The sequence below is a fragment of the Aspergillus brasiliensis genome (assembly GCF_001889945.1).
Source record: "Aspergillus brasiliensis CBS 101740 unplaced genomic scaffold ASPBRscaffold_20, whole genome shotgun sequence".
In the NCBI taxonomy this organism is placed as follows: Eukaryota; Fungi; Ascomycota; class Eurotiomycetes; order Eurotiales; family Aspergillaceae; genus Aspergillus; species Aspergillus brasiliensis.
This window is the reverse complement of record NW_027137461.1, coordinates 141,359-151,637: the sequence shown is the minus strand read 5'-3', so window position 1 is coordinate 151,637 and position 10,279 is coordinate 141,359. Positions and strand designations below refer to the sequence as shown.

Below are 10,279 nucleotides of genomic sequence, written 5' to 3'. Positions count from 1 at the left end.
TGCCAGTACAGTACGGAATAGTATGGGATCAATCTCCTAGCAGAGGCCGCGGTGATGCCTTTCTTCTCACCACCACCCCCCTAGCAGCGGGAGGCATCTACCTATCTACCTACTACTTTATTACTCTTGTCCGGCTTTACCCAAAACCTCCCCCAAGCGGGCCAACCGTGCAAGGTTCGCCGGGGGCTCGTCAGCGGCCCACCGAGCAATCAGCAGCCTCACCCAAAGCGGACTAGGGGCGCGCGGGGCCAATCCCGAGGGGGACTAGTGGCGTTTCAAGCTGAGGGTCGGGGCCAGCCAACGGAACGCACTGGGGGAGTGGGCTCCAATCACGCATGCCACACCAGATTGATCGTTTTCTCTGATAACAGGGGGTAAGTGTTTCTATTCGCTTTGATTCATCTCCAAGTCCACGTCAGTTTCAAACCTGCTGTGTTTGGATAATAATAGCAGTATGATGGATGGTTTTACCGCCAATGTCTTGTGGATGGAGTATCTTTCTGGGCAGTAGATACTAAAAACAGTCCTCGGCTGGGATCGAGCATTCTCTTAACCGGATGGCTGTAACAGGAAAATAGCCGACCGGAGAGGCGGTGCACCAAGAATGTTGCCAGTATTTCCCAAATATTATTGAGGACCCAGTTGTGGCCCCTGCAGTTATAACGATTAGTTAGTAGATAGCTGTTGACCTGCCATTCCTTCCTTCCTGCTTTATGCCCCGATTCCTTGTCCCCCCCCCCCCCCCCCCCCCACGTGATCGACCAGTCAATGGTTCGCTGCTCGTCTCAAATACAGTACTACTGGCTGGCTGATTTATTGACTCCTTGGGAAGGAATGAGGACTAGTATAGTAGTACGTAGTAGTAACCATTCGCCCCCATCAATGTGGCATTCGTAAGCACCAAGAGTAAGACAGAGAGAAAGTGTGGAAAAATAGAGAAAAAGAAAAAAGAAAAAGAAGAATCAAGCATCCATTGACAACGTTTATTTGACAGTCTAGAACTCTGGAACCCATACAACCCCCAAAGGGCGGGTACCGACCACGTTGGCCGGGATTCCTGATGGTAGCCCAAGGATGGGTGAGGTGGATTGAAGAATCGCAACCAGTGGAACAAGTAACAACAACTGCGGAGATCCTCCTCTCCCTAGCCTGCCTGAGGTACCCGTCCCTCGGTCGGAGAGAGGTTTAATAGCACGGGGTCGTACCATCACTCGTCCACATGTTCCTGATTGTTTGTGATCTTCTTCTTCTTCTTCTTTTTCTTCCTTCTCTCTTCCCTCCCCCTTTCCTTCCCTCTTCCTCTGACTGCTCTGTCCGTGGCTGGAACCTTACTCTCCTCTCCGTATCTCGCAAACAGCTGCTGGAACAGCTTTGGTCCCTAACCCGTCTCTCCCTTGCTACAATCTCCCCGTTCCTTCTGCGGAGTACACACACAAACACTGGGCGGGCTGAGCTATAGTTCCTTACTATCACCCATTACCGTGCGAAATTGGGAAGCGCCGAACCCACTCGCGCTGGCGTTTACAGATACACCACGCTACAGTTGCGTTCATTGGTTAGTTTGGCTACTGCCTTATGCCCCTCTATCTAACCCCTGACGCTTCCATGCTCAGATAGCTCCCCCCTTTGTTGCAGCGCCGTTTCTGAATGGTCATTTAATTGGTCTTGGTAGATCGCTTCTCTCCGAGTCCCACTAGACAACGCAGGCAATCGCGCCGGTCCTGCCAGCAGTGTCATACAACCAGCCCCGTTATTTGGGTAATTGCTCTGCACACACCCACTGCTAGTGTTTGTTATCCACTGGCTTGTTCCTTCTCGCGCCGCGCGTCTCTTTCGCATATCGAGCGTTGTGTGCGAACACTAAGAAACCCGAGCGAGGTCACTTGTCCCACCAGCCGCGACTTCCTCCCTTCCTACTGCGGTATTCGAGCTTCAGTCTTGCCTTGCCGACTACCATTACCTAGTCACTCACGATAAGGTGTATTCAATCACGCTACGCATTTACACTTACGGAACTATCAACATTAGGTCTGCCTTTGTCGATCCACCTGCGCACGAGCACCTGCGAGATTAGGCGGGGAATACGGACAGACAGGAACCGCATATACTTCGACCAACCCCATCCCAAGATTCCTGCGATGCTCAATAGCAGGACGCATCGTATCTCGGAAACGTACCTACTCTAAATCCACCGATATGTCTACATCTACTGAAGATCCCTTTGCCTTCATCGCGAGCGAACAGAAGCCAGCGCCGGCCAAAAAGCCGCATTGGAGAGAGAAATTGTTCTCAAAGGACAAACGGACCAAGGGCTCTACAGACCAGCAGATCGAGGCTTTCCTCGCACCTACTCGCTCGAAGTCTGTATCCTACGGAGCAAGCCAATCTACGCCTCCGCGACTGGACGCCAGCCACAAATGGCCGTCTGCCCACGATGTCCTGAATGCCCCTTCGTTGACTCCTGTTCTTCATGATGCTCCCCCACCCGTGGACTTCACCAAGCCACCCTTCAAGAGTCGCCGGAGGGGGTTGACGGTCAAGTTCAGTGCCCAGACTCCCGAACTGATCGGAGAAGGGGGTGATGAGACTGACAGGCCGACAATTGAGATCTCTTTATGTCGCAATAACCAGAAGAGCAGTGGTCCCAGTATGGTGGTGGATGAGTTTGGTGACCGCCAGCCAAAACTTCCTCAACTTCGCCTGGACACTTCGTTTGGTGATTTGAATGGCCCCGCGCCGCAGCAGAGAGATGCGCAGAAGGGTACACGTTTAGAGGACTGGAAGCCGCTCTTGCTACAGAACCCTCAGGATGCTGATTTCCTCATGACATTGAACCTGGGAGAAAGAGGGTCCCGCTTATCGTTTCGTGCTTCGCCCGAGTCCCATTCATTTGCCCAACGTATACGAGACAAGATGCAAGCTGAGGAGGGACGTGCTTTGCAGCACCGACTGCCAGATCCACCCTCTCCTGCAGATGAAGCAGGTGTGCAAAGCCCGGCGGAGGTTGTTCCTGACAGTCCCAGTTCGACCTATGAGACGCCTCCCCTTTCCGAGACAGAACCCAGCCCGCCAGAGAATCCGTTTCGAGAACCCCAAATCCCTCCTCACCTTGATCGCAGTCCAGTCGATCGCAGTCCTGAAACCCCGGTCCTTCCTTCTATACTCTCTCCTGGCGGAAGTGCCCAAAGCCTTTCTCCGCCAAAACGGCAGATCATACCCAAGATTGTGGAACAACCCGACGCCCCTACGCCTCCTCCAGCTAATAGGGATAACCGCGATACTTCGCGGAATCCCCAACCTCCAAAGTTTTCATTGCGGTCCGTTGCTAATCAACTGGGTGATACGGCTTTCACTGATCTGAAAGCGTACATGGCGCAGTTTAGAAGCTTGATTCAAGCCTCTGCAGAAGATGCCAGGCCCATAGAGGATATCTCTCTTTCCGAATGGGTGAGAGCTGCAGTGTGGTGGTTTCTGCGGGGGAAGAAACGGCTCGAAGTTTATGCACGGTCACGCCCCTCCAGCTCTGGCACGCGATCACCCCTTCTTAGTTCGACGGACAGCGCGAAGCAAGCCATTGTGGATCTTGCTAAAGCTCTGTGGATTAATGAGAACATTGTCCCACAACATGATGAGGTGACCCGCTACGGGGCAAGGAGTATTGATGCTGTGATTGCAGTAGCCAACACAACTGGGAACGCACAATTGGCCGACCTCCTTAGCCTACACCAGGCCATTATGAACCATTCTCGCTCATTAGCCATGTCTATCAAACGAAACAACATCCTCGTGGCTATCTCATCTCAAGGCGATTCAGCCATACCCGTTGACACTAGTGTTTGGATGCGATACCCATCCTTCGCTCTGGACGTGGCTGCAGTCCTCTCAGGTACAGCATCGAGCTCACTGCTGGCGGACACATCAGGGAAGGGGCCTACCTTTGTTCAAACCATGCCACTCAGTGATACCAGCCGCTACTTTAGCTTTGGGACCATGTTTGTCAATGTTCTCGTCAGCTCGAATGAAGATGACATGCCGAAACTGTCCATGCCGTGCGCATTGTCTATAATACGTGATCGTGCCGACTGGTATGTCTTCGCCGCGATCACCAGCCAGAATGAACTTGTCAACGTCATGATCCAATCGGACAGGAAAAAGGGCCCGACATGGGAGAGCGTCGACTGGCTCGTCCGGTCACACTCGATCAGGGTGAAGCTGCCACGTGGGTTTGAATTGGAGGTCGCGTTTCAGGAGGATGATTTCAAGAACATCTGGAACATTGTCCAGTACACCCGCAAGACGGAAGCAAGCCTGCAGGCTGAGTCGGGTGAAACGATGATTTTCGAAAACACTCTAAAGTCATTCCAGTATATGGACCCTGGAACGCCCAAAGCCTTCCCAGCTGATCCTATTGAGCGGTGTCGGCTTCGATTATTCGAAAAGACCGTGACTCTGACTGAGGGTACTGGCAGTAGAATTGTGCATCAAGGGTTCCGCCTAGCAGTCCTCACAAGCCCAAAGGTTAAGACACTTAGCAGTGTGCGTCATACTCTTGGGTCCAGCGCACCAATTGTTTTCGGCCTGCTCCGAGGCGAGGATGGAGCACCAGCCCTTCTACTCAAGGTCAAGGAGGAAGGGAGAACCCGATCTATGGTGATGACGTTCTATGAATCTGGAGATCGCACAAGCATGCATTCCTTGCTTCTAGGTATCCAGCCTAAGGCCAATGAGGTTAAATCACCCGAGATCCCTATCCGTGCATACACCGTCCAACAGCCTGCCGACCGTAACACTGGGCAGCCAGCGAAGGAACATCTTCAATTCCCTGCCGGTACAGTCTCCATCATTGACCGGGAGCATACACATGTTGAGCATGGGTACGGTCCAACGGTGCTGTCGGAGAATCTACGTGCTTTCATCGCAACCGAATGGGGGTCTGTTACGGATCGGATCAATCTCGGTATGGTTCCCAGGATTGCTATTGAAAAACTCCACTGACGAAGTTATAGGGCCTGGTGAACTCAAACTGGGGCTTGATGTTAACAACCGGACGGGGCTCAGTCTGTACCGACCTGGCCAGAAAGACTGGACTGTATCCGTCGCTGAAAATCTAGTACTTCCAGAGATGCCGGATAAGATTTCTGAATTTCTGAAAGTCGCCATGGCTAAACCTATGATCCGACGATTTGACTTTGCATCTGTTCAAGGTAACATCCACCGCTCCAGATTACATTGGGTATGAAAAGTAGTTGCTGATGTGCGTCTCAGATCTTCATATGTTCCAACGAGCTGTAACGGGCTACCAAGTGCTTTTTGACAGGTACGCATGAATGAAGATTTTAGTTGCTGGAGGGCTCCATAACTCACCTTTGGATATAGTGTGGCTTCCTCCTTCGCCATTTCACGACGCCGGATGGTTGTTCCGATCACCAAGAAGTGGGAATCCAGCCTGGCTCGGATTCAGGTGATCCGGCGCGATAGGATTGTGCAGTTGGTGGTCTTCTTCAGTGACTTCCATCATGGCAAGTGCATGAACTTTGTTCTCAAAGGCACAGACACCCTGGAGAGCTTCGGCAAAGCTGGCAAGTTTGGGGTTCGGATAGTGGATGCCAAATTTGCTCTGCCGAAGACTGAAGATGACCCGGCATCGGACTTTGTATCGCTGGACTCTCCGGAGTATCCAATGGAGCATGACGATATTTCGATTGCCTTTGACTCTGAAGCAGGTATGTCCAACAAAATCCTTGCTATTGCGTATGCGCTAGTTTTGATGCTGATACGCCTTCTTAGATCGGACGAATTTCCATGCGGCTGTGCCCGGATCAGTCCGTGAGCCGTCGAGGATGAGCTCACTGCGTCGTTAATCTGGAAGCCGAACACGCGACCGCCATCGATTGTTCAGTATCCAATGTCCTTTCTTGTGCCCTCATCCATCCATCCAACCATGTTCACCTCACCCACACTCTGTGGTCGGCCCGTACGTCACGTGCCGGCTATTCGGTGCGGAGCAGCGTCTCTCCCCCCACTCTTTCCTGAGTCACGACAGCAAATCTCCGAATGGCCGACATTCCCGGTTGCGTCCGCGCGGCCTGATGTTTCTTTTTCCTATCCTTTTCCTTTCCATCATTCACCATGGCTCCCGCTAATCGAGAAATGGGCGCCTCCACGCGCGCTCTACATGTCGACGATGCCCTGAATGTCGTCACGGATGTGGCCCCGCCAATTCACGTGGCCACTACTTTCCGGTACTCTGACAACCCCGATGATTTAGTGCCCTGGGCCGACCGCAGTGGGGTATGTCTCTCTCTCCCCCGACCGAGAGAGTTCGGTGCTAACCGTGTCCCCCCGGTGTATAGGATACGAATGGAAACACAGCTCACGTCTATTCTCGGCTGTCCGCTCCCAACCCCACTCGCTTTGAAGCTATTTTGTCTTCCCTCCTCAATGGACAAGCCATCAGCTACTCTTCGGGATTGTCGGCCTTGCACGCGGCGCTAGTCCTGCTTAAGCCCCGCCGGATTGCCATTGGAAACGGCTACCACGGATGTCATGGTGTCATTTCCTTGTTCAGTCGCCTGACTGGGCTTCAGAAGTTAGATCTGGATTGCCCGGCCGAACAGCTGGAGGCTGGCGACGTGATTCATCTCGAGACCCCGGTCAATCCCGAAGGAACCGCCTTCAACATCGAAGCGTATGCCCAAAAGGCTCATTCTCGAGGCGCGTACCTCATAGTTGATGGCACATTTGCCCCGCCCTTCCTACAAGACCCCTTCGCATGGGGCGCCGATCTGGTGATGCACTCGGGGTCGAAGTACTTTGGCGGACATAGTGATGTTCTTTGCGGAGTCCTTGCCACACAGCGTGAGGATTGGGCGAAACAATTGTTTGAGGACCGGATCTTCCTGGGCAGTGTCATGGGAAATATGGAGAGCTGGTTAGGCGTTCGCAGCTTGCGGACTCTGGAAGTCCGAGTGCAGCGCCAGAGCCAGAATGCAACCAGTCTTGTCTCCTGGCTGAACAATGCGCTGCGTGCGCCCGGCCCCGCTCCGGAAAGCGATGAGGCTGTGGTCCAGCGTGCCCTCGAACAGGTGTTTCATGCCAGCTTGCAGAAGGAGGACGAGTCCTGGTTGTTGAAGCAGATGCCTAATGGGTTCGGACCGGTTTTCTCGATCACCATGAAGACGGAGGAGTTTGCGCGAAAGCTCCCGAGCAAGTTGGCATTCTTCCAGCATGCCACCAGTCTGGGAGGCGTGGAAACATTGATCGAGTGGCGGACAATGTCGGACGCGACGGTGGATCGCCGGTTGCTGCGCATCAGTGTTGGGTTGGAGAACTGGGAGGATCTCCGGCAGGATCTGGTGACCGCGTTCAAGGAATTAGTCGAGGGTAAATAATGACTTGAATTGAACGAGATATTCCATAGATATGACTGATACTCCATCATACTTTGGTATTAATGTTGTTGATTTCCTACGTAGTATTTATTGTTGGTTTAAATCAATCAACCAACTGGACAATCCCGCCGCCCCTCTTATCCTTATCAGCACACCCCGCACGGATTTGTTTTCTATCTCTCTCCCTCCCCTCTCCAATCCTCCTTCCCCATCCCACTCTCCAACCAACCAAGGAAATACATCAACCTTTTCCCCCTTGATATTCTCTTTCAATAAGAATCAACTCAAACAATATGTCCACAACAACAACAGCAACAGGAACATTCCAAATCCACTACTTCGCCTCTGCCTCCTCCTACACCGGCAAACAAACTGAACGACTCTCCGCCCCCTTACCGCTGTCTCAACTCTTCGATACCTTGGAGTCCATGTACCCCGGTATCAGGGAGAAAGTGCTGACTAGCTGCGGAGTGAGTCTAGGGGATGAGTATGTGGATGTAGAAGGGGGTGGTGATGATGGAACGGTGATTAAGGCCGGGGATGAAGTTGCGATTATTCCGCCGGTTAGTTCGGGATGAGAATATTAACAGGTTCACATGGTATGTAAGTAGGTAAGGTTCATACTGGATTTGTATTGTTGGGTTTTGGTTGGCTGATTATGGTAGATATAAGATACATACAGGTGCTGGCTGGGAGAAGTCTGGAGTATTAGGGTGGACTTGAAGAACATAACATGAATGGAGGATGAATCACATAGGAAAGATTGGAATGAATGAACAGAGTGGATACGGGGCATATTAAGGGAGGGTAGGGGGTGTGGAAACAAAAGCATGTCGAGTCGATCTGGATTATCATCACCACCATCAGCATTATCGTCATCTTCATCTTCATCTTCAACATCAGCATATCTCGCATCAGGCACTCATCAACCATCCAACTTCTCCACACCCGCCGCCTTCTTCTGTCTCCAAAGCACGAGTCCGCAAACGCCCGAGACGAAGAACATGACACTGCCATGCACAGCACAATTATCAGCTCAGTTTACCAATTTTCAGCAGGATATAATCATTCACACTCACCACATAGCAATACACAACCCCCAGATAGACTTCGCCTCCAAACACACCGACTTACTGGCCCCAATCCAAGCTGTATAGTTCACCGTGCCGCCGCCCAAGTCCTCCAGGTAACTGCTCAGATGCGTGGCGAATGTATACGCCGACGATCCGCTTCCAGACCCGTCACCGCTTAGCTTGTTGCATTGCAGATAGGATAGCGGCTTCCCGATGATAACTGACACCACGATGACGGCGATGAGGAGGAGAGTGTCGAGAATGGCTGATATCAGGAAGGGCAGGATGTTGTCGAGGAAGAGGATGGCTGTGATGAAGCTGTATATTACTGCGATGCTGGTCTGGATTCATAGAAGGGAGGTTGGTTAGAGTTGTGGATGCTTCGTAGGTAGGTAGGAGAAGGGGGGAGACATACCACTGTGATAGTCCCGATGAAGATGGCTGGAGGCGTGGCGCCGTTCGAGACGATTTCGGCGATGAAATTGGCTGTTAGTCCAATGATGGCGATGAGTGAGCATAGCTGGATGATGCGCGCGCAGACAAAGGTTGCGCCGAGGAGGCCGTGGGGTGCCATTTTCTTTTCTTTTCTTGTATTCTTCTTGATGGCAGTGATAGCTGCTAAGCGAATAGACGAATATTAGAGATTATAGCAAGGCGGCTCGATGCCGGGCACGTCGCGCGAGAGAATATTAAGTCGAAAAAAAGAGATTGTAATGTGGTATCACTCAAACGACCACCGAGAATCACAATGACCGTGATTAATACGTATGCAAACACAATAACTTGATTTCAAACAATGATATAAAGGAGTGTAGTAGTAGAACAATCCCAATTCAAAAAAGGAATGTATAAAGACAATGGCAAAAGAGACTGAGAGAGACCGTAAGATTTCGCTGTTTGACTTGAGTGTAGACAAAGCAAAGAGAATAGACTGGAAGCACAAGAACTGACCTCTTTAAATACCTCTCCCATCAAGCATCTATTCAGACTATAGAGCTATGCGAGAGTCCACGGTCAAGTTCCAGACCCAGACAAATTTAGCTACACTCGTGCCGTGTTCTAGATCCGACCGACGATGATCCATCTGGATCTTGATTGCTGAGCTCTCATTGCGTGATGAAGCGCCGACGGGACGGTAGGGCCTTGTCCCGACTTGTTTGAGGTGCACTTTGTTTGGAGAGAAGGTGAAGCGAGCGCCTACTTGGTAGCTAGCTAGCTAACCAGCTAACCAGCTAACTACCAAAAGAAATGAGCTCAGACAGGTGCGCGGTAAGAAAGCTAGGGCTGCACGGGGATGGGTCTTCCCTTGTTTCTACTCCACACCGGCGCTTGGAGATGCCATAGCGGGAACGTTCCTGGCCAACGACCCACGAGAGCTTAATTGAACCTGAGACGACTGGCGTGTGAATGATTGGCGCGGGGGTATTATTGGGGTTTAATTGCATCGGGGAGAGGGAGCTGCTCAGCCTCATTCCGTCTATTACTATCAAAGGGTCAGTACCCTAGTATAGGGATGGGAGGCGCCTGCAATGCAGATCGCACTGTTGCTGTCCAGCCTCTCGGGGGAGTTGTCTGTGGCGTTTTCTATATTAAGGATATGCGAATCGACTGATTAAGAGCGTTTCGTGGAGAAGCGCATTAAGTTAGGGTATGTGTCCCGTACCTGCAGTGGAAGGATTGTAGACGGGATGTTATGGTTCTGGGTATTGGCTGAGAGCGAGCGGCAATATTCGTCTAGATGATCTTGTAGTGGGCTCTGTTGCTACTTGTCCGGTCTTGGTGAAGTACTCAACATTTTAGTATTGTCGGCGTCTG

General features: G+C 51.7%; 4 protein-coding genes across 4 annotated transcripts; 3 read left to right on the top strand and 1 right to left on the bottom strand.

Annotated features, from left to right (window-relative positions):
* Positions 1-2,018: 2,018 nt before the first annotated feature.
* ASPBRDRAFT_418906 (uncharacterized protein) lies at positions 2,019-5,995 on the top strand. Its single transcript, XM_067624684.1, has 5 exons — positions 2,019-4,957; positions 5,007-5,204; positions 5,266-5,317; positions 5,377-5,723; positions 5,788-5,995. Exons 1-5 carry the CDS (start codon positions 2,197-2,199, stop codon positions 5,859-5,861), a joined length of 3,432 nt encoding a protein of 1,143 aa, XP_067473779.1. The 5' UTR covers positions 2,019-2,196; the 3' UTR covers positions 5,862-5,995.
* A 134-nt stretch (positions 5,996-6,129) lies between these two features.
* ASPBRDRAFT_200850 (cystathionine gamma-synthase) lies at positions 6,130-7,391 on the top strand (the record flags this gene model as incomplete). Its single annotated transcript, XM_067621482.1, has 2 exons — positions 6,130-6,291; positions 6,354-7,391. The coding sequence occupies 2 exons, from the start codon at positions 6,130-6,132 to the stop codon at positions 7,389-7,391; spliced, it is 1,200 nt and encodes a 399-aa protein (XP_067473778.1).
* A 189-nt stretch (positions 7,392-7,580) lies between these two features.
* ASPBRDRAFT_48823 (MoaD/ThiS family protein) lies at positions 7,581-8,141 on the top strand. The gene is made up of 2 exons (XM_067626169.1): positions 7,581-7,994; positions 8,056-8,141. The coding sequence occupies exon 1, from the start codon at positions 7,685-7,687 to the stop codon at positions 7,967-7,969; it is 285 nt and encodes a 94-aa protein (XP_067473777.1). The 5' UTR covers positions 7,581-7,684; the 3' UTR covers positions 7,970-7,994; positions 8,056-8,141.
* On the bottom strand, positions 7,921-9,428 carry ASPBRDRAFT_79124 (uncharacterized protein). Its single transcript, XM_067629442.1, has 4 exons — positions 9,416-9,428; positions 8,880-9,334; positions 8,471-8,805; positions 7,921-8,401 (listed from the first exon to the last, which is right to left on the bottom strand). The coding sequence occupies exons 2-4, from the start codon at positions 9,036-9,038 to the stop codon at positions 8,317-8,319; spliced, it is 579 nt and encodes a 192-aa protein (XP_067473776.1). The 5' UTR covers positions 9,039-9,334; positions 9,416-9,428; the 3' UTR covers positions 7,921-8,316.
* Between the last annotated feature and the right edge of the window lie 851 nt (positions 9,429-10,279).